This window comes from Scyliorhinus canicula, chromosome 19 (genome assembly GCF_902713615.1).
Source record: "Scyliorhinus canicula chromosome 19, sScyCan1.1, whole genome shotgun sequence".
Lineage (NCBI taxonomy): Eukaryota > Metazoa > Chordata > Chondrichthyes > Carcharhiniformes > Scyliorhinidae > Scyliorhinus > Scyliorhinus canicula.
The window spans coordinates 78,147,203-78,171,119 of NC_052164.1; the positions used below are offsets into that span (position 1 = coordinate 78,147,203).

Consider the following 23,917-nt stretch of genomic DNA (forward strand, 5'->3'; position numbering starts at 1 on the left):
CATCACAGCTCGCTCGGCTGATGATTGGCCTTTCGGGCCTCCAATCAGAAGCCACTGAGGGAGGGGGCAGCGCGGACCAATGGCGTTGGCGGCCCAGTTGGCGGGGGTGGGGGCAGCAGTTCGCCAGCCAATGGCGACAGGTTATTGAGAGAGGCCCGACCAATGGAGATGCGAAGCAACCGCCAGCCAATGGGACGCGGGCACGAGGGGCGGACAACCCAATAGTGGGACTGGAGAGCGGCCAGCCAATGCGGACGGAGCCAATGGGAAGGGAGGACGAGGAGGAACGCGTGCTGGCCAATGGGGAGCGTGCGCGTGCGCGGGGGGCGGCATCCGGGTTGACGGAAGAGCGAGCCCGGGACACAGCGAGAGAGACGCTGAGTGAGGAAAGCGACCGGGACCGGGCAGGGGGGGAGGAAACTACCGGAGGGCTGGCTGCCAGCGGCGATGCTCAAGCTGCTCGCACAAAAAGGATCGAAGTCCATGCAGATCATCGCACTAAGGAGGGAGCATGTGCGGAGAATTGGCTGCCTGCTTCTGATTGTGGTGGCTCTGGTTCTGTACAGACTCAGGTACTGGGCCCGGGGTGGGTGGGTAATGACCATCTAATCCTTCTTAGATGGGGTTCCCCTGAGGGGCGTGAATTGGCCAGGACAACTCCTGTGCTCTTCTGCCAGCAGTGTCACCGGTTCCCTTTGCCGCTTACGGCTGCCACCTCTTGGCAATGCGTCCTGCAACTGCAAGATTTGCCCCAGAAGTTTTTATCCCTCACATATTTTGAGTCTTGACTCTTGAAGTTTGGAATTGGAGTCAGGAACACTACCACATAGCAACACTGATGTTTCTCGAGGTTGGCGGTCTTTCCCCTTAAAAGCAAGATACTGCAGATGCTGGAAATCGATGAAATAGAAACAGAAAATGCTGGATAAAAGCAGCAGGTCTGGCAGCTTCTGTGGAGAGAGAAACACAGTTAAAAGTTTTGGGTCCATTGACCCTTCTTCAGAACTAGACTTAAAGTAGTGCTTTTTGTGGCAATGTTTACGCATGTCAACATAGCCAGGCAAAAACGTACTGCAGTGATCGACAGATGTTGTTGCAGATCTCTTCCTGCTCCAAATGTCACTTACCCAAAGGGAAACAGGCCACTACTGCAGAAGCCATTATTTATTAGAGCTGTAACAGAAATGACTTTCTAATAAATTAACAAAAGCACAAATATAGTGTTAGGTAATAAAATATAATTATAAGGATTTATATTTGTATTGATAAACATTAAAATAAAGCTTTATTGTCCATGCAAAAGTGGAAATTTGTCTCTGGCTTCACCTCCAGTAAAACATTTGATCATACAGGTTGATTCCGACCTCGGGTGACTGTGTAGCGTTTGTACATTCTCCCTGTGTCTGCATGTTAGGCAAGGAGTGGTGCAGTGGTTAGCTCTGCTGCCTCACAGCACTGAGGATACAGGTTCGATCCTGGACCCGGGTCACTGTCCGTATGGCGTTTGCACATTCTCCCCATGTTGGCTTGGGTCTCACTCCTACAACCCAAAGATGTGCAGGGTAGATGGATTGGTTACGCTAAATTGCCCCTTAATTGGAAAAAGAAATCTGGTGTAGTGCAACAAAGAATTGTAAATATTGGTTGGTCGGTTCCTCTTTCAGCTCCTCTCAAGTGTGTGTGTGTGTGTGTGTCTGGGGGGGGGGGGGTGGGGCACAATGCTGGTTGATCACCTTCATATCAGTTATGAGTTTTGGTTTTGACAGAACGTTTTAAACCGGATAGATGCCCTTCCTTCCGCCCACCTTCCCTGTTTATCCAGGCTGGCGACTGGCATCTAAACATGCTGGTATGCCTGCAACAGTGGCTGGGTTCTTTTGTTACCAACACGTCTGCAGTGGGACTTGAGGCTGGGGCCTTCCGGCGCACGGACAGGAAAGCCACTCCACCAGTCCCCCCTCAGTTAGTATTTGTAGTGAGAACAGACAATTGATATTTCGGACTTGGCGCCATATAAATCTCCTGAAAGAAGGTGGGAATGGAAGAAAAAACAGCAGTGTGGAAAGTACTGGAGAAATTATGGGCGGATGATATGACACACTTGGTGTGTAAGGCATCACATTCTTTTTCAATATTCTTTCTTTCTGCCAAAGGATCCCAAGCCACAATAATCAACCAAAAATATGGATTTATTTTACAAGAGATAATCTTTATTTTTGCAAGAGATAATCTATGTAACATTGCTGTATTTGTGACTGCAACAAGAGGCCTTCCTCTGTTTTCAGATCAGAAAGATCATGCAGTGCTTTGAGGTTTGTGTGGGTTGGTAGAATTGCTTTGTTAATTTGTGTCCGGTTTTAGAAACTTAAGGCTTGCATGGAGTTATAATAGGACACTGAGGAAAACTTGTGTGGATACTTGTTGAGATCTGTTTGTTGTTACTTTTAAGGCCCCCCAAGTTTGGACACCTATTTAATTTTTTTGCACATTGTTTCAGTAAGCAGTGTCTTGGGGACAATGCAATGTAACTTTGCATCTAAATTTGATTATGACTCCCCTTTAGGCACTGCCTTTCCTCTGTTCCCTCCCCTCTCCATCCAGGTGCCCGCAGGAGGAAGTAATCCATCTCTGTTGTAGGCCCAAACTATTTGGTTAGTCTGTACCATGACAAAACAAATTAATCTTGAATGCGATGACTGAGCCTCAACAGCCCAAGGCAAAGTCATTGTGCCAGCTAGCTTTAATGCAGTTACTTGTGTTGGGCACTGCAGGGGAATTGGAGCAATTTTCCCCCCTTTTGACCGACTACGTTTCCTAGTAGTAACATGGAAAATATGAAGAGGACAAAAAAATAAAAGCTTAGAAAGAAATAAGAAACAATGATCCTTTTTTAATTGCTAATGGTAGTACTGACTAAAGTGAATAGTCATTTGTACTACTGTAGCCTGAAGTAATCTTTATTATGCTAGTGTTATACTATTGTACTAGCGCTACCAAACTAGCATGTGGCCTTCAGTGAGAATGTGTGATTTGTTTAAACAGATGTTGGTTTATAGCCCATACTGAGGGACTGAGGCGTCTTGAATTTGGTACGGTATGATGTCCTCTGCTTTCTTGATAAGGATGGCTTTGATGTGTAGTGTTCAACAAAGAACATCAAGCTATGTTGATTAACAACGCTAAGTTATTAACACTGCTTATAACTAGATTCAAATGTCTTCCTGAGTACAAAGGTTGCCAAATAAACTATGCTATAACTATATCTACAGATCTGAACACGCGACTGCTCTCTCTCTCACGCGTAAACACCTTTTCCCAGAATCAAAAATGTCACGTGATTTACGTGACTGCTTTTTTAAAATCTAGAGGTGATGTCAGGGAAGGCAGTACAATGCTCCCCCTGCAGAATGTTTGAGGTGAGGGACACCGTCAGTGTCCCTGCTGATTTCATCTGTGGGAAGTGCACCCAACTCCAGCTCCTCAAAAACCGTGTTAGGGACCTGGAGCTTGAGCTGGATGAACTTCGGATCATTCGGGAGGCAGAGGGGGTCATAGATAGGAGCTTCAGGGAAGTAGTTACACCAAAGACTGGAGATAGATGGGTAACTGTAAGAGGGACTGGGAAGAAGCAGTCAGTGCAGGGACCCCCTGCAGTCGTTCCCCTGAGTAACAAGTATACCGTTTTGGATACTTGTGGGGGGGACGACTTACCAGGGGTAAGCCATGGGGTACGGGCCTCTGGTACGGAGTCTGTCCCTGTTGCTCAGAAGGGAAGGGGGAAAAGGAGTAGAACATTAGTAATTGGGAATAGTCAGGGGCACAGATAGGAGATTTTGTGGGAGCGAGGAGACTCACGTTTGGTATGTTGCCTCCCAGGTGCAAGGGTACGTGATGTCTCGGATCGTGTTTTCCGGGTCCTTAAGGGGGAGGGGGAGCAGCCCCAAGTCGTAGTCCACATTGGCACTAACGACATAGGTAGGAAAGGGGACAAGGATGTCAGGCAGGCCTTTAGGGAGCTAGGATGGAAGCTCAGAGCGAGAACAAACAGAGTTGTTATCTCTGGGTTGTTGCCCGTGCCACGTGATAGTGAGATGAGGAATAGGGAGAGAGAGCAATTAAACACGTGGCTACAGGGATGGTGCAGGCGGGAGGGATTCAGATTTCTGGATAACTGGGGCTCTTTCTGGGGAAGGTGGGACCTCTATAGACAGGATGGTCTACATCTGAACCTGAGGGGCACCAATATCCTGGGGGGGAGATTTGTTGGTGCTCTTTGGGGGGGTTTAAACTAATTCAGCAGGGGCATGGGAACCTGGATTGTAGTTTTGGGGTGCGAGAGATTGAGAGTAGAGAGGTCAGGAGCACAGATTTGACTTCGCAGGAGGGTGCCAGTGTTCAGGTAGGTGGTTTGAAGTGTGTCTACTTCAATGCCAGGAGTATACAAAATAAGGTAGGGGAACTGGCAGCATGGGTTGGCACTTGGGATTTCGATGTTGTGGCCATTTCAGAGACATGTATAGAGCAGGGACAGGAAAGGTTGTTGCAGGTTCCGGGGTTTAGGTGTTTTAGTAAGCTCAGAAAAGGGGGCAAAAGAGGGGGAGGTGTGGCGCTGCTAGTCAAGGGCAGTATTAAGGTGGCGGAAAGGATGCTAGATGGGGACTCTTCTTCCGAGGTAGTATGGGCTGAGGTTAGAAACAGGAAAGGAGAGGTCACCCTGTTGGGAGTTTTCTATAGGCCACCTAATAGTTCTAGGGATATAGAGGAAAGGATGGCGAAGATGATTCTGGAAAAGAGCGAAAGTAACAAGGTAGTTATTATGGGAGACTTTAACTTTCCAAATATTGATTGGAAAATATATAGTTCGAGTACATTAGATGGGTCGTTCTTTGTACAATGTGTGCAAGAGGGTTTCCTGACACCATATGTTGACAGGCCAACAAGAGGCGAGGCCACATTGGATTTGGTTTTGGGTAATAAACCAGGCCAGGTGTTAGATCTGGAGGTAGGTGAGCACTTTGGAAACAGTGACCACAATTCGGTGACCTTTACGTTAATGATAGAAAGGGATAAGTATACCCCGCAGGGCAAGAGTTATAGCTGGGGGAAGGGCAATTATGATGCCATTAGACATGACTTAGGATGTGTAGGTTGGAGAAGTAGGCTGCAAAGGTTGGGCACACTGGATATGTGGAGCTTGTTCAAGGAACAGCTATTGCATGTTCTTGATAAGTACGTACCAGTCAGGCAGGGAGGAAGGGGTCGAGCGAGGGAACCGTGGTTTACCAAAGAAGTGGAATCTCTTGTTCAGAGGAAGAAGGAGGCCTATGTGAAGATGAGGCGTGAAGTTTCAGTTGGGGCGCTTGATAGTTACAAGGAAGCGAGGAAGGATCTAAAGAGAGAGCTAAGACGAGCAAGGAAGGGACATGAGAAGTCTTTGGCAGGTAGGATCAAGGAAAACCCAAAAGCTTTCTATAGATATGTCAGGAATAAAAGAATGACTAGGGTAAGAGTAGGGCCAGTCAAGGACAGTGGTGGGAAGTTGTGTGTGGAGGCTGAGGAGATAAGCGAGATACTAAATGAATATTTTTCGTCAGTATTCACTCAGGAAAAAGATAATGTTGTGGAGGAGAATGCTGAGACCCAGGCTATTAGAATAGATGGCATTGAGGTGCGTAGGGAAGAAGTGTTGGCAATTCTGGACAAGGTGAAAATAGATAAGTCCCCGGGGCCTGATGGGATTTATCCTAGGATTCTTTGGGAAGCCAGGGAAGAGATTGCTGAGCCTTTGGCTTTGATTTTTATGTCATCATTGGCTACAGGAATAGTGCCAGAGGACTGGAGGATAGCAAATGTGGTCCCTTTGTTCAAGAAGGGGTGTAGAGAGAACCCCGGTAACTATAGGCCAGTGAGCCTCACGTCTGTTGTGGGTAAAGTCTTGGAGAAGATTATAAGAGATACGATTTATAATCATCTAGATTGGAATAATATGATTAGGGATAGTCAGCATGGTTTTGTGAAGGGTAGGTCATGCCTCACAAACCTTATCAAGTTCTTTGAGAAGGTGACTGAACACGTAGAAAAAAGGGTAGAGCAGTTGATGTGGTGTATATGGATTTCAGTAAAGCGTTTGATAAGGTTCCCCATGGTCGTCTATTGCAGAAAATACGGAGGCTGGGGATTGAGGGTGATTTAGAGATGTGGATCAGAAATTGGCTAGTTGAAAGAAGACAGAGGGTGATGGTTGATGGCAAACGTTCAGAATGGAGTTCAGTTACGAGTGGCGTACCACAAGGATCTGTTCTGGGGCCGTTGCTGTTTGTCATTTTTATAAATGACCTAGAGGAGGGCACAGAGGGTTGGGTGAGTAAATTTGCAGACGACACTAAAGTCGGTGGCGTTGTAGACAGTGTGGAAGGATGTTGCAGGTTACAGAGGGACATAGATAAGCTGCAGAGCTGGGCTGAGAGGTGGCAAATGAAGTTTAATGTAGAGAAGTGTGAGGTGATTCACTTTGGAAAGAATAACAGGAATGCGGAATATTTGGCTAATGGTAAAATTCTTAGCAGTGTGGATGAGCAGAGGGATCTCGGTGTCCGTGTACATAGATCCCTGAAAGTTGCCGCCCAGGTTGATAGGGTTGTGAAGAAGGCCTATGGTGTGTTGGCCTTTATTGGTAGAGGGATTGAGTTCCGGAGCCATGAGGTCATGTTGCAGCTGTACAAAACTCTGGTACGGCCGCATTTGTAGTATTGCGTACAGTTCTGGTCGCCTCATTATAGGAAGGATGTGGAAGCTTTGGAACGGGTGCAGAGGAGATTTACCCGGATGTTGCCTGGTATGGAGGGAAAATCTTATGAGGAAAGGCTGATGGACTTGAGGTTGTTTTCGTTAGAGAGAAGAAGGTTAAGAGGTGACTTAATAGAGGCATACAAAATGATCAGAGGGTTAGATCGGGTGGACAGTGAGAGCCTTCTGGAGGTGGCTAGCACGAGGGGACATATCCTTAAATTGAGGGGTAATAGATATAGGACAGACGTCAGAGGTAGGTTTTTTACGCAAAGAGTGGTGAGGCCGTGGAATGCCCTACCTGCAACAGTAGTGAACTCACCAACATTGAGGGCATTTAAAAGTTTACTGGATAAGCATATGGATGATAATGGCATAGTGTAGGTTAGATGGCCTTTAGTTTTTGACTTCCCATGTCGGTGCAACATCGTGGGCCGAAGGGCCTGTACTGCGCTGTATCGTTCTATTTTCTATGCTCTTCATCACCATCTGGTGGTCAGATGTATTTACATAGAATTGTTAACCCTTAATTTACCATACAATATCCATATTGTCTCATTCCTCTTCCTTTGAATTTGTTTGGAGACTTGTACAAATATATTTACATGATATGAGCATTGCATGTACTATACATGGTTGAATGGTTACTGTCCATTTGTTAACAATTTTTTTTTAAAAAGTTCACAAATTGAGTTTTTATATGTGTGGACCTTCTCAATCGTGGTGGTTCAACAGATGTCGTTGGCTTTGCTGCAGTCACAACATCTCGCTGTCGTGCTGTAGACGTTGTCTTAAGTACCAGGGACAGGTTTAGCACAGGGCTAAATCTCTGGCTTTCAAAGCAGACCAAGGCAGACCAGCAGCACGGTCACAATTCCTGTACCAGCCTCCCCGAACAGGCGCCGGAATGTGGCGACTAGGGGCTTTTCACAACTTCATTTGAAGCCTACTTGTGACAATAAGCAATTTTCATTTCAAGTAGATCTGTGTCAAGCTCTGTGTGGAAATACAGGTTGAATTGTCTTCACTTTGAGAAGCATTCTATATTTCCTTCGTAGGATTGATCCATAGCCCGTGAGAACAATGTGCGAGTGTGGAGCTGCCTGGCGAATCACACGTGCCATGCAAGACCATCCTCCTGTCGGAAGCTGTACCCGCATATGATCTCCCGGCTCTAGCGTTGCTAGATCCTTAACTGTCCTGCCGTCGTAATGTTGCTGATTCTCTTTGCTTTGCTTAATTTTCTGTACAGCATCTTCATTGGCAGGATTTACAGTAGGTAAACATGGTAATGTAGTGTGTAGCTGTCGATTCATCAGTAGTTGTGCTGGTGAGAATCCAGTTGCTAGTGGTGTCGCTCTGGAGCTTAAAGCTAAGTATGGATCACTTCTTGAATCCAATGCTTTTTTGAGTAGTTGTTTGGCCAAATGCGCACCTTTTTCAGCCTTCCGATTAGATTGGGGATGAAGTGAGCTGGAAGTGACATGCTGAAGATCGTATTGTTGTGAGACCTCTGTCCAGTCACAGCTGTCAAAACATGGACCGTTGTCACTCATGTCATTTAACGGCATTCCGTGCCTTGCAAAGATCTTTTTTGTCGCCTTTATGACCGCTTTCGAACTGGTATTGGGTAATTTGATCACCTCGGGGTAATTCGCAAAGTAGCCTATGACTACAAATAATCATTTCTGTGGAAGACAAACAGGTCGATGCTGACCTTCGACCATGGAGCCATGACTAGTTTATGCATTGTAAGTGTTTCCTTCTGCTGATGGGACTGGTTCTTCTGACAGGATTTGAATGCTGTGACAAGGTTATTGATTTTCTCATTAATGCTGGCCAATAGACGGATTGATGAGCTCTTTGTTTACATTTTTCCATCCCCAGATGGCCTTCATGCACCTTGCTGAGGATCATGTTTTTCAACGAAGATGGAATTACAATCTGGTCTTGTCTAAGCAGGAATCCATTTACGCTGTTCTGATCTGCTTGAATGTTTCTGTAGTTGGAACAAGTTCCTTTGGGCCAACTATTGCACATGCAATGCAGCACACGTTGGATCATTTCTTCCTTGGACGTTTCTTCCTTGATGAGTTCCATTTTTTCATCAGAGTAAAACAGACTAGAATCAGGGCAGCCTGAGCTTCCTGGACAATGTCGGTCGTCCCTGGCTCTTCAGTTGCATGCGACAGTGCATCCGCTACAACAATTTCTTTACTCGTCGTGTAGACTAGCTCAGCATCATTCCTCTGAAGTTTCATTATCATACGTTGAAGTCTCGGAAACATGTCATTCAAGTTTTTCTTTATGATGGAGATGAGAGGGCGATGATCTGTTTCCACTGTAAAGGTGGGTAACCCATACACATAGTTATAGAACTTATCCATGCCAATGAGGAGACCCAAACACTCTTTTCTATTTGCGCATAGCGCTGTTCAGTTGGAGTCATTGCTCTCAAGCCTATGGAATCGGTTGCCATTGTCCGTCACATGTCTGCTGTAGTAGAACAGCTCCTATGCCATCTTTGTTAGCATCTGTAGATACCTTTGTGTTGATCTTGGGTTCAAAGAAGGTCAAGACTGATGCTGTGATGAGTGCTGTCTTCAGGTCAGGCCACTCCATCTTGTGTTCCTCAGACCATGTGAAAACAACATTTTTCCGTATTAGCTGCCTCAGAGCCATAGTATAGAATTTACGGTGCAGAAGTAGACCATTCAGCCCATCGAGTCTGCACTGGCTCTTGGAAAGAGCTCCCTACTTAAGCCCACACCTCCACCCTATCCCCGTAACCCAGGAACCCCAGCTAACCTATCAAGCCTGCTTGATATGTATAAATAATATATATTTATATAAATAATATAATAAAATATAAATAAAAAATATATAAATAACTATATCTACAGATCTGAACACACGACTACTCTCTCACGCCTAAACTCCTCCCAGAATCAAGGATGTCACGTGATCTACGTGACTACTCTTGATCACCGTTTGGTGGTTAGATGTATTTACATAGAATTGTTAACCCTTCATTTACCATACAATATCCATATTGTCACATACGGTGCTCCAGATTTGAATGTTGGGAGAGCATGGATAAGAAATTCCACTTTCGAAGGAACTTTGTAAAGACTCAACACTAAACCCGTAAGGAGCCTAGGAAACTGAAGTAACTAACATAGGCAGTAGGGAACTGAGAAGCAGTGATGGATGTTAAAAGCTCGGCTTAGTGTCTGTGACTAGCAGAGTTTTGCAGCTTTTTGTTCTGTTAGGCAGGTGACACTATAGACACTACAAGATAATACTTGTGACATTACAAAATTTACTAATGTTGGTAAGCTATGAATAAATGTCAGGATGCAAGTATTCAAGCTGAACTAATTATGTGGATAGGTTAAAGAATGTCACCCAGCTTTTCACTTGACAAATACGTGTTGCAACAGGGGAAATGGTGTCTCTAATTAAACCAAAGGTAATAAATTTGGTTTTGATAACTGACAATCCACTATACACTTCCTGAGGTTATGAAGCTATTAGTGATTGAGCTCATGGAGCACATGGATACATTCTCTCTCTTCTCTCTTCTCTCTCTCTCTCTCTCTCTCTCTCTCTCTCTCCCCCCCCCCCCCCCCCCCCCCCCGAGCGTCGTGATTTAACAGGGATTCATTAGGCTGAAGATGATCATTTTAGATTAGAACAAACAGCATCAGGAGGGGACATTATCCGGCTTTCAAAGATGTCAATTTGATGTCTGTTCAACATGAACTGTAGCACTAAACTGCACATGAAGACAATAAAAAATATAATATATAGTGGAACAGCATCTAGTTCCACCCTTGGTAAAAGACTGAATACATTGGGGTTAACTATATATGGATTGAGATATCTGAACATTTTGTGGAACACCATGGTTTTTAAGCAGTTGCAGCATTAAAGTGGTCCAATGGAAAACAATCCAGTTCGGATTGAATAGTGAATATTTAGGGATGCAGAGACAAATCAAGTGCATTGTTTGGTTATCCCTGGGTACAGGAAGAATTTCAGGGGAGTGACTAAGTAACATATGATCCATGTAAGTATGCAATCTATGACAGGTGTGGATGTAATAGGCAGATTTTGTTCCACCACTCCTTTCTCCACCCATGAACGTAATGTGAACCATAATCTAATTCTTTCATCGGCAGCAGGCTTGACTGATTTCTGTATGTGCAAGAAAAATTAAGATTTATGTTTTCACAGTTATTTTTAGCCTTCAAAATATGTGTAGTTAATCATTAAATTGTCCAATTCCAAAAATTGTTCAGGCAGACTTAATATTGTAACCAGGTGAAGCTTTTAATCTTCGAAAGACATTGGAGCAGGTAATCGTCTGAGAAATTACTGGTTATAGTTTGTGGTGCATCATGCATGTGCTGCTAAGTCTGGCAACACCAATACACATGAGAATTTGAGTCTTACGATGATAATTATAAAAATAAATAAAAGATTGCCTGGGGACGATGTGAACTTGCCGCAAAATGTGCACTGTTTGATCTTGTGAGCTGGGGCTTCCTTTGGTTACAGTTGGTTTTGCACTGTACACTGGCACTGCTTGTGGTTTTGCAGCAGACACTGGCAGAGTTTGGTTCCCTTATGCCAGTGCATACTTGGAGCATTATTCCCAGTGATTGCTACTGGGATGGGTAATGTTGCTTATGCATTTGCAATAGCCGTTGCTCAAAGCCCTGAGTGACATATTATATATTAGCTGATGTTGTCTCCGCATCTTGAGAACTTGCGTTGAGTGTTACGGAACCGTCCCTGCAGCTAATATTTTATACTGTTTACCAATACAACAATTTCCATAAGTAAGAAGCCTGCTTTAAGCTCTGAAATTGGCCCCATGGCAATAGCCTGATCATTTGGGATGAGTATCTGGATAAAAATAAACCTCCTTAAGCTTTGGACACAAGGATTGAAATGTCTCTTCCCTCTGTTATTTTTAACCTAGCAGAGAGCCAGCAACCTGAAGTGCCTTTTTAAAAACATTTTCTAAAATATAAACTATTGGGAGCTGCAAGAGGAAAATTCGGCATTTTTGAGCCAAGTGCTTGGCAAATGGTCAAGTCTCTCGTGCAGATACATAATTTGCATATATCAGTAAAAAGCGGGCACAGAACTATATTAATTTAATGGAAAACATAATTTAGTGGAGAACGTGTTTTCACTTGATTTTTTTTTTAAAAAGCTTCTATTGGAATATTTTTAATTTATTGTTTCTGCTGTATCAGAAACAATGGTCGTCACCAGAAAATCTGCTCTTCGAATTATCTATAACCACAATGTAGCTATACCACTCGACCAGTTTTATTTGGAACACAATTTATTTCATTAAAATAACAGTTTGAAACTGTAACATGCAGCATATTGATTAGCCTTCTATTCCCAAAATAAAACAAAATGGATTTTACTTTTCTTGACTTAAGGTTTTGATGGCATTTTTCATGTTAATGAGAGCCAACCGGAAAAGGTTGGGAGTTGCAAGGGAAACGTTAAGGAGATGCATGTGGCTCTGGAGCCATGGGCTGCTGACTCCATACTAAGGAAATCAGTTGGCTGATACTGCTGCGGATGAAGACAGAAATACCTGCCGCAGTGCCTTTCCTAAACTCAGGACATAATTCCAAAACACTTTACAGCAATTATATATTTTTGAGTAGTACAACGTAGGGAAACAGTCAGTTGGCCACATAATTGGAATATAGTAGTGACTGGATAAACTGTTTTTGCAAAGTTGTTTGAGGGATAAATATTAACTAGGATAGCCTTCCTTTTTGAAAAAAAAAAGCCTGTAAGCTAGATCCTTTTACGGAAAAGGAATGTCACCGGAACAAATCCAACGATTCATTAATGTATTGGGCAAGTTTAATTACAATCTCAGGAAGCCTTTTATTTATTCTTTCACAGAATGTCGGCGTCGCTGTCTCGGCCCAGCATTTATTGCCCATCCATAATTTACCTTGAGAAGGTGGTGGTGAGCCACCTTCCGGAACCATTGCAGTCCATTTGATCTAAGTGTTGTTAGAAATGGAATTCCAGAATTCTGACTCAGCGACCATGAAGAAATTGTGATTATAGTCCCAAACTGGTATGGTGTATGTCTTGGAAGGCAATGTACAGGATGTGGTGTTCCAATGGATCTGCTCCCCCTGTCCTTCTAGGTGGTAGCTTTGATGGGTTTGTCAGGTGCCTCTGTGAGTTTCTGCAGTGCATTCTACAGATGGTACACACTTGCTGCTACTCCATAAAATCCCTATGGTGTAGAAGGAGGCCATTCAGCTCAATGAGTCTGCACAAACCCTCTGAAAGAGCATCCTCCCCCGCCCTATCCCCGTAACCCCACCTAACCTGGACATCTTTGGACACTAAGGCGACATTTTAACATGGCCAATCCACCAAATCCGCACATCTTTAGACAGTGGGAGGAAACCGGAGCACCCGGAGGAAACTCGCGCTCTCTTTCGGTGTCTGGATTCAGACTGTTTGAAATGTAGCTGCACTGTCACCGAGGGAAGTCATTTTCAAAATGTGCTGTGTGAATGACCTCACAAACTTCCTGGGGATTCTACGCAAATATCTGCGTATCACAAACTCTCACGGTGCAGAAGGAAACCATTTGGCACATTGTGTCTGCACTCGCTCTCCAAAAGAGCATCATGACTTTGTGCCAATCCCCAGCCTTTTTCTCATACCCCTGCACATTATTTCTATTCAAGTAATCATCTAATGCCCTCTTAAATACCTCCATTGACTCTGCCTCCACCACACTTTCAGGCAGCGCATTCCAAACTTGAATAACTCATTGTGTGTAGAAGTTTTCTCTCGCATCACATTTGCTTCTTTTGCAAATCACCCTAAATCTGTACCCTCTCTCTCTTGATCTTTTTATGAGCAGGGACAGTTTCTCCCTCTCTGCTCTGTACAGCCCCCTCATGATTTTGAACATCTCCATCAAATCTCCTCTCCGCTTTCTTCTCTCCATGAGAACAGCTCCAACCTCTCCAATCCATCCTCATAACTGAAGTTTCTCACCCCTGGGACTATCTTCTAAACCTCTTCTGCACGCTCTCTATTGCATTCAAATCTTTCCTATAGTGTGGCGCCCAGAACTGTCCACAATATTCTAGCTGAGGTCTAACTAGTGACTTGTATAAGTTCAGCATCACCTTCCTGCTCTGTGCCCCTATTAATAAAGCCCAGAATACTTTATGCTTTATTAACTGTTCTCTCCACCTCTCTATGCACATATACATCCAGGTTCCTCTGCTCCTGCACCTCATTAAGAATTTTACCCCTTATTTTATATTGCCTCTCCATTTTCATCCTACCAAAATGTATTACCTCACACTTCTCTACCACTGGACCACACCTGTTATAACACTCGGAAGGCAATTTGGGCAGCCAAAGAGAACCAGTGCTGTTACTGTGGAGAACATTTTCATTAGCAAACACCAATTAAATAACATCTGAGCACATAAAAAAAACAGTATATAGGAACTATTAATACATGCCCGCAGAGTGCTTTGTGCGATCAGTTACACTTTGAATTCTATGTTGTAGAGTCAGCTCATCCAATAGAAATCTATAGTGTCTCTGGGCCACATGTAACAGGTTGGGAGAGCATCAGGGTCACGGGTTGGATTATCCAATACCGGCAACTTGAAAACGGCAACTGGGTAGCCTTAAAACTGGCCTGTTGTGGAAGACCTGCATTGGCTGGAGTTGGACATGGAAGATGTTCAAAAGAAGAGTGGCCCTCTTCTCATCAAAATGAACATCAGAGTCTGGGTGGAGGTAGCTGAGTGGGCACTGTCTCCCCTGTGAATGTTTCGGCTCACTCAAAATTTAGTTCGACCGGACTAAAGCCAATAAGACAACAGGAGATATATTAATTCAGGACAATTTATTAAGGAACGAGTTATACTGAACAAACCAAGGCAGCAACCTGTCTGGCTTTTACTTTCTGTCTGAGCTTTGGGTGTGGTTCAACATGCTTGACTCCCCTCTAGGTTAATTTGCTCTGATAGCTTCTTTCTTTACAATGTCTACGGTTTGCATCTCTGGGATTCTGCTCTGTTTCTGTTGACCCTATGAACTCTGGCTTTTTAACCCCTTCTGACCGTCAGACCACCTCATGTTCAAAGCCACTCCAGCCTACTGGTTGACTGAGACACTGATCAGTGTCTTGACCATTCTAATTGAGACATTGTGGTGAGAAGAGACTTAAGAGGAGAAATGTGAAGACCCTATTCTTTTAACTGGTGAGAACTGGTTTGAGTTAGTTTTACTTGGTTCTCAAGTTCCATGCTGTGCGAGGTTACCAGAGCTTGCAACTCCTCTTGGCCCGAAACATGCAATATGAAACTTGCAACTGAAAGTGTTACAATTAATTCTTTTAACCTTTTACATCAATCAAGTTACACAATCAAAATATGCATAACTCACTCAAAGGATCAGTTAGCATAGGAATGCAACTGATGTAAGATCAAACTAACTGCTTTGGCTCATGTATAGTCTTGGATTAAAAATAAAGTGAAACTCCTCCTAATTGCCCCCAAAACTACCTATACCCCTGAGCCAGAAACCTGGTAGAAAGTAAAGGTTCAGCTTGGTTGTCAAGGTGTGTGTACCCATATGTTAGTTGTTTAACAATAGCATATAAGATATCTAAAAGGTACTCAGATCAATGCAGTAGCACACATGGTGAACACACAGTACCTGTACTTCCAAATGAACACAATTTAATATCCTTATCTGATGTTGGCCCTTATTTCATGCAAAAAGATCTTTACTTCAAATACTAATCGGGTTGTTCTCTGCTGATGTCCTTTGCCAAACAGCAGATTCAGAAACCAATCTGAATCGCAAAATCATATCTTTGCATGATTTTCTGCAGCCCTGGTTTAGCAATTAATCTCCAATCCAAGAATTAATTGTTCAAGAGAATATGCTCATGATCTGCCACCATCACAGAATGGACAATACCAGCAATCTGTGTGTGCTGAAAGTTGCCCATGGTTATTTATGGGTGAAATGATACAGAAATTGCATAAATAGTAGCATGGTATTGAAAAGCAGAAAACTAGACGCAGTCCACAAAAAATGACGCACACGTTTTCTTCCCAGGAAATTGCTCCTCGGAGTCTGTTCCTACAAAAATCCTTACATCACACCTAAAGACTGTGGGAGAACTGCCCTCTGAGTCCCAGGGGTTTGAAGACTGTTGTCAATCACCCATGATCTGAGGTACTTGCAGGGATAGTTAGGTGGAATACCAGAATGCAATTTTTAATTTTTATTTATCTGACTTTTGATGAACCAACTGTATTTCAGTCATAGGCAGCATGTCAGCTGTCCTCTTTAAATGGTGCCCCATTTTGGCATTAACTATTTAAATGATCTGATACAAAATACTGAAAATGTCAGTATGTGGTACAGATACCAAGACTGCAAAGACTATTATCCAGTAAACTACTATTTCAGAACAATAGCAGAAAAACGCTGGAAAAACTCAGCAGGTCTGACAGCATCTGTGGAGCGAGAAGCAATTTCAAGTCCATTATGACTCCTTCGCAACTGAATTTTCCAGACTTTGTTATTAATTCAGATCTCCAGCATCCACAGGATTTTTCTTTATTGTTACTACTTCAGAATTATTGTCTGTCCTTGATGGGAAGTTCAGCTGGTAAATCCATATTTCTTTGAATTTGATTCTTGCATTTAAACAAAGCTATTGCCAAGCTATTTAGACCTAAAATTTAAATTGTCAGTTTGCTTGCTTATATTGCATGCTGATTGAGATCACTTGTTTGACATGAAAATAGAACAGTTGTCAAACCGATTGTTCTTGACTAAGATTCTATCTGGGTTTTGTGTCCTTCGGGAAATAATGAGTGCAAAAACAAACCCCCACTGAAAAGAGATGTTGATGTGTAAAGACCACAGTCTGGGTTTTTCCAGCTCTGTTGGAGATGGGACAGAAGGTGGTCTGAAAATCGGCTGCTATGAGTTGCTGATCCAGCATACTATCTGTAGTAAGCCTTGTAGTCTGCATAAGGCGTGAAGCTTTAGAACCCCCTCTTTGGGGTGGAGGTTTGTGAGCTGCTGTTAAATTTAAATGTCTGCAGCAACTTTGACATCATGAACATCTGCTGCAGGCAACAAAGATTAAGAGGACAAAGATGTCTGACTGGTGTGCAGGAGGGAGACAGAATTTCTGGGTTTGCAGGCAGGACGTAATTCAAAGGGACAAAGTATACCATTTTGGGTGCATTTAACAAGGTGTTTGTAGGCGCCTGCAGCACCGAGAAAGACCCTGCTACACAACGACGCTTTGCTTTTTTGATGGGCTCGGTGGGGAACGCCCCGCAGAGGCCGCACTTACATAATTTCCTCCACTGATGAAGCAGCTCGCCAATGCAGGAAGAGAACACGCGGATCGGGGCACCATTTTTAAAGGCCACCTCGATCTTTCGATTTTCCCCCCCCTCTTCAGCATCTCCACCGTGGTCGGCCTCCACCCCCCCTACACCCACTGCACCCAACATGCCTTTTACGGGGTCTTCAACCGCCATCTCTTGAGCCCCCCTGGCATGGGCAACCTGGCCACCGGGCACCTTGGGACTGTCAGTCTGGTATCCTAGCAGAGTGCCGCTGGAAGCCTGGCACTGCTACCTGGACATCCTGGTTGTAACAGGGGTGGAACTGTCAAGGTCCTCGGGTGGCAGCGGGAGTGCCACGGTACCACCCTCCCCTGAGCCTGAACACCTGGGGTCTCTAATTGCCTGGGAGACCAGTGCTAAAGGGAGCCCTGGCGAGGTGTAGCCGTTTGGTCCGGGGACTGAGAAAATCTGCCGCAGACATATTTAAATAAGCCTAAAGGGTCACTTAAATATGCTAATTCGGATCTCAAAGGTGAGGGTGAGATCCAGATGGCGACTTTTTGTGAGGTTCTGTTGAATCTCACGCAACGTTTCGAACTTCGCAAACCTCATGAGAGGCCTCCCTGTCGTGTCACCAAATCGGGTGCGTCAAGGCCGGTCAATCGCACCTGCATCCAACAGAAGTCCTATTCTAAGAGTTTTGAGTGGAGAATGGAGATCATCTTTGATGTCTGCAAGATCCCGAGGTGAACTGTCTAGGAAGTGGAAGTAAATGGCTGGGACAGTGACTGCCAACCAACCACTTTTTACACGTAGGCAGCACGGTAGCATGGTGGTTAGCATAAATGCTTCACAGCTCCAGGGTCCCAGGTTCGATTCCCGGCTGGGTCACTGTCTGTGCGGAGTCTGCACGTCCTCCCCGTGTGTGCGTGGGTTTCCTCCGGGTGCTCCGGTTTCCTCCCACAGTCCAAAGATGTGCAGGTTAGGTGGATTGGCCATGCTAAATTGCCCGTAGTGTCCTAAAAAGTAAGGTTAAGGAGGGGGTTGTTGGATTACGGGTATAGGGTGGATACGTGGGTTTGAGTAGGGTGATCATTGCTCGGCACAACATCGAGGGCCGAAGGGCCTGTTCTGTGCTGTACTGTTCTATCTGTCCAGACAGCGGCAGCTAGAAATTTAGTTTCATGATTATTAAGCCAGGCAAGGTAAAAAAGAAACCTGGCACCCTTTCCATGACTATACTGTACTCAGCAGCTCTGTTATCTTGCTATGACTTCCATGTCTTTTCCTCTCCAAGTTGCACCCTCCTTGTCTAAAAATTATGTCATGATATCACTATGGGATGAGGTAAGGAGGTAGGCCCCAAGGCCTACATCAGTTGTTACAGGGCTTGAACCCATGCTGTTGATGTTATTCTGCGCTACAATCTAGCTATCTAACCAACTGAGCTAACCTAACCCTTGACTTCCACATCACAGTGTATTAAAAATGTTTTAAATCACTTATCAGTGAGGCAGCACACTAGCCTTGATGCCTTCAGCTTTCACCTCATCATGACATGACCTATTGACCCCACGTGGCTTGCATATTCCTTTAAACACACCCATTACAGGCTTAATGTTGACTCCTGAATGTCATGATAACAAAATATAGTTCTCAGTGCATCTTTTTAAAAATCAAACAGTCAATAATACCCAGGAACTATGACAGACGATGGCCAACCAAATCCATGAGGCAGAAGTGCTCATACTGTATCCTGAGGAGCGATGCCGTCTCATCTCTTTGACCAAGCTTGCATCTTCTCTTCGAACCATCTATTTTGGGTAGTTGTTCTGTTCCTTTATTTATTTTCTCTCTTCCCCTCTGGAAAGTATTGTGAGATAATTTAAATTCTAATAGACCCTTAATAGAATGTAAAGATGCTCCAAACTCACCTTAACATTGGACTCAGGAATTCTAACCTCCTCTTTTTTTTTCTCTGCTTTTGCTATAGGTAGGGAGGTTTGTTTTTCTGGAATATGTCAAAGATTATGACTGACTATAAAAATCACAGGCTTGGGACAGTTCTCTAGTTCAATTTATACAAAACTAAATGACTAAGAAGTATGTTGGGAATTTCAAAGAAAGACTTATGTTCCGAATATAGCTGCTCAATGTCTTTCAAACTGAGTGCAGCATACTGTAATGGAAAAATCTTTTGAAGCCTTTTAAAAATACCAAGTGTTGTAGAAATCACCAGATGTATAAATAGTTGGTTTTTTAGAACAATACGATGTGCCCTTTGTTACACTGGTGAAAAACTGTGTCGCTCAGCACGCATTTAGATTGAAGTGTGCTGGTGCTGAGCTATGCACAAATTGCAGGGCATCTGCAATAGTTTTCCAACAATCACCTTTAGAAAGATGATTGTGTGGGTAGTAAAATGGATAAATGTCTTTGTTTTGTAAGCCACTGACTTCCCCACCCAGCCCAATCATCTGTTCACATGACTACTGAACTCCAGTGAATCCCAGGCGAAATGGACGAGGAAGGCATTTTGACCTTCCTTATTAAAGCTTTCTGGCACTTGTGGTCTTGGTGGTGGGGGCAAACTGACCATGTGTCTGCTCCATAAATGGCTTGCTCAGTTGCGATTATACTTGGAACTGAGGCGTTTTTCATCTCCTTGTAGGTTCCACTGGTTGCCACTCACGCCAACAAGAATGTACAGTAGAAAGCTGGGATTGCAAGCTGACCGAGAATATTTTCAGTTGGAGGGAAATAAGTTTCTCATCCTGGGTGGCTCAATGCACTACTTTCGAATTCCAAGGGCTTACTGGACTGACCGCATGCTGAAGATGAAAGCTTTAGGTTTGAACACTTTAACAACGTGAGTAATGATCCTCTGTATATGTGTGTATGTATATATATATATTATATATATAAGTTTCTGTCTTTGCCATTTTGCTGAATTTTAAAAAAATTTTCTCTGCTAATTTTCTGTCACCCACTGAATTTACGTTGAAATTTCTAAAACCGAGTAAAGCTTCACGGCCAGTATTTTCTGTTGACCTTTTGATATTGATAAATGTTTAAGCAAAACCGCAATTTCTACATGTGCTTAAAAGGCCAGGTCAAAAACAGCCAAGCTGCAGCTCCTGCCCACTGTTGGCTTGGGAATATTTTGTGCTTGGGATAATGGAGGCGTTAAATGGTGGGTTTGACTGCATGAACATTTTAGCCGGCCGTTCTTGCTGCTTTATACACAATATCTTCTTATTTCAGGTATGTACCATGGAATCTCCATGAACCACAGAAGGGAATATTTAATTTCAAGGACAATCTCGACCTTGAGTAAGTAGATGGTTGCTTTTTTCTAATTTTCCTTCATCTCTTATAAACTATTGATTATTTTCTCGGACTCGGTCACTTTTGGTAGGCATGTAAATGTTGGTAGTGAATGTCTGCGCGTGATTTGACCACAGGAAATATCAATTCTGCCCCTGTCCTCATCTAGCCTCTGCTTGCATTTGCAGCGAGGATTGCTGAAGGGGCTCACGGTGTTTTTCTTGTCTGGATCTGGAGGCGGTTTCTGTTTGTTAATGGCCAAGTTTAAGTTTAGTTGGAGATAAAAGTAAATTTCCAGTGCATTCCCGAGCCCGTGCCATTTTCCTCTGGCCTTTTTGTGGGTCAGCAATGCCATTATGCAAAATGCGTAGCTGCCCTGGCTGAGGTCCAGTTTCCTATTTTAAATGGGGGACAAAATCAGATTTTCTCCCACATACATACCTATTGCATCTGGTGGTGTGTGTTTTGGAAGCCCATCAAAAGCATGCCGGGTTTCAGAATTTGAGAAGAAAATGGAAAGCTTGCTGAGAATTGGAACATTGTGAAGGTTTTAAAGTATTTTCACAAATTCAAGTGTCATTATTTGGTGCTGTATTGTAATGCAGGTGTGTTATCAATGTATTGATTAATCATAGGGTTCTGACCTGCATAGTTAAGTTGACCCTTACATTGACAAATCTTGTGTATTTCTTCACATGCCTTACAGTGCTTTTCCAATGGAGAAAGCACCATAACGGGGTGGAAAAGATTCCAAAATGTCATGTCAGCTTGTGCTGGCATCTTTTCCACTGTGATTAAATGGCTCTGGCTGATTTTTTTTTTTCAAAACCTGGTTTTGACAGTTGAAGGAAATCTACACTTGGGGAAGAAAAATCTAGCCACCTGCCCCGTTGCATTGATTGGGAGACACTCTACATTTCAATTAAAATGAGTAACTTCTGTTCTACCCTTCCCTGAAACTAGTATATTGTTTGGACAGTTGTGTTCACTTTAATGCTTGGCTGAGTTTCAGCATAGTAGATGTTCCAATTATTTGAGAAATAATGACAGTTTCAGAAGCTGTAACAAACAATAGGTTGTGCCTTTGTGGTGTCTGATTTGTTAACACAAGCTCATAGGATTACAAGTACTACAAGATTTGTTTTCATGGCCAAATGCATTTTCTTAAATCAATGATCTGGAGGCTCTTATTAAATGGTGAGAGGTGTATTTTTTCTAAGGAATGTAAAATATTTTCCATAGATATTGCATGGAGTTTGAGGACCATACATAGTGTTTACTGAGGAGTGGCTATGGAGGATAGATGGTTGACATAGAGGTGGCATGGGAAGTGGGTGGGGTTGGGAGAGTGAAGGGTGAGCTTTAGGGAGCCTTTAAACACTGTTGCGAGACTCGGAACTATGTTAGGGAATCAATGTGGGCCTTTGAACCATCCCATTTCTTCACCCACATGCATCACGCACTACAAAGTGGCTTGAAAACTGTATGGCGAGGCTGATCCTGTTGTAAAAAGACAAAATTAGCATGTGAAATAGAACATAGAACAGTACAGCACAGAACAGGCCCTTCGGCCCTCAATGTTGTGCCGAGCCATGATCACCCTACTCAAACCCACGTATCCACCCTATACCTGTAACCCAACAACCCCCCCCCCATTAACCTTAATTTTTTTAGGACACTACGGGCAATTTAGCATGGCCAATCCACCTAACCCGCACATCTTTGGACTGTGGGAGGAAACCGGAGTACCCGGAGGAAACCCACGCACACAGGGGGAGGACGTGCAGACTCCACACAGACAGTGACCCAGCCGGGAATCGAACCTGGGACCCTGGAGCTGTGAAGCATTTATGCTAACCACCATGCTACCCTGCTGCCCCTAGGAGAAATACTAGGTTTGGTTCGGGTGGGTCAAGTTTTCCTGCACCCAGGTGATAATTCGGCCTGTTTTGTTTTTGGACTCTCTTTCGTAACCCGGGCAAGTTGAGCTCAATTTTCCCCAACCTCTATCTCTGGTGAGGTCAGTCCAGACTGGCAGTCAAATCTGGCACTGACTTAATTCTGTAGAACATTTCTTAAGCAGCTAGCCATCAGGAATTCCATTTTGTACACATACTTCTCATTATCTACTCATAAATGATTTTTAATGTCTGCCCTGAAGTAATGTTTGGCTTAACACTTATTTTAGATTTATGAATGGACCCAGGGGAACAGCATTAGTGAAAAATCTTGTTAGAACCCTTTTTATAGTATCAGTTGTTTGTGACACTGCATTTCATTTGTTTTGTGTAATATATAGAATTGACATTTTAATCAATCTCTGGAATACTAAATCAGATTTTTGTATAACACTATTATTTTTGATGAGGTTTATGACTCACAGTGAACCCAACACCATGGTTAACAACCTCCAAACCAAAACTACTAAGAAATCCACATAAGGTGAAAAAAAAGTAAATATTTTTATCATCTTTCTTGATCTCCGGATGCGTTAAAGCACATTACAGAAAATCAAGTATTGTGAAATGTTAGCAATGTTGTCATGTAGGGAATATATCAGTTATGTTGATTTGTCTAGTATGACGTGCATACTCTTTTTCCAATGTGGACATTTCCCACTTGGCTAAGTTAGAGAGAATTTAAACACTGCAGAATAATGAGTCACTGGTAAATGCAGGGAGCAGAAGCCATTCGTATCTAAAGATACCACAAGTTCACCACTTTGTTCAAAAATTTCAACTTTTTTCTCTCGCAGAGCGTATCTCCGATTGGCCAATGATTTGGATTTATGGGTCATTTTACGTCCCGGACCATACATCTGCTCGGAGTGGGACCTTGGTGGTTTACCCAGGTAAATGCAGCAGGAATCAGTCACAGAACCACACAAAATCTTATGTGTTTCAAATCACCCAGATTACAGGAGAAACTTAATACAGCAATATGTGCGGAGTCTCTGCTCACGTGCTTCTAGTCATCAATGTGGAAGGGGTGGCATGGTGGTGCAGCGGTTAGCATTGCTGCCTCACGGCGCCGAGGTCCCGGATTCGATCCCGGGTCATTGTCCGTGTGGAGTTTGCACATTCTTCCCATGCCTGCATGGATCTCGCCCCCAAAGATGTGCAGGGTAGATGGATTGGCCACGCTCAATTGCCCCTTAATAGGAAAAATTTTAAAAATAATGTGGATGCCATCCTTGCTCAGAAATTTATTTTACAATAGGATATAGTGTGTTGCAGGACAAGAGCACATTGATGGGCTCAAAGCTCCTCCTCAACTGAGAGAGCAAAGCTCGAGTTGCTATAATTATAATTGATCCCCAACATGTTAATATTGTCGAAAATATCGCAGAATGCGCCTGTATAGAAATGTGGGGACTGTGTGCT

At 43.6% G+C, this 23,917-nt stretch overlaps 1 protein-coding gene across 1 annotated transcript in view; it reads left to right on the forward strand.

The window, feature by feature from the left end:
* The first annotated feature begins 320 nt into the window (after nt 1–320).
* glb1l2 (galactosidase beta 1 like 2) overlaps nt 321–23,917 on the forward strand; it is a 58,645-nt gene continuing 35,048 nt past the window's right edge. Inside the window, exons 1-4 of the mRNA XM_038778585.1 lie at nt 321–572; nt 19,879–20,076; nt 20,472–20,540; nt 23,290–23,385. Of these exons, the coding sequence (XP_038634513.1) occupies nt 448–572; nt 19,879–20,076; nt 20,472–20,540; nt 23,290–23,385 (488 nt within the window). The 5' untranslated portion in view covers nt 321–447. The remainder of the gene's footprint in view (nt 573–19,878; nt 20,077–20,471; nt 20,541–23,289; nt 23,386–23,917) is intronic.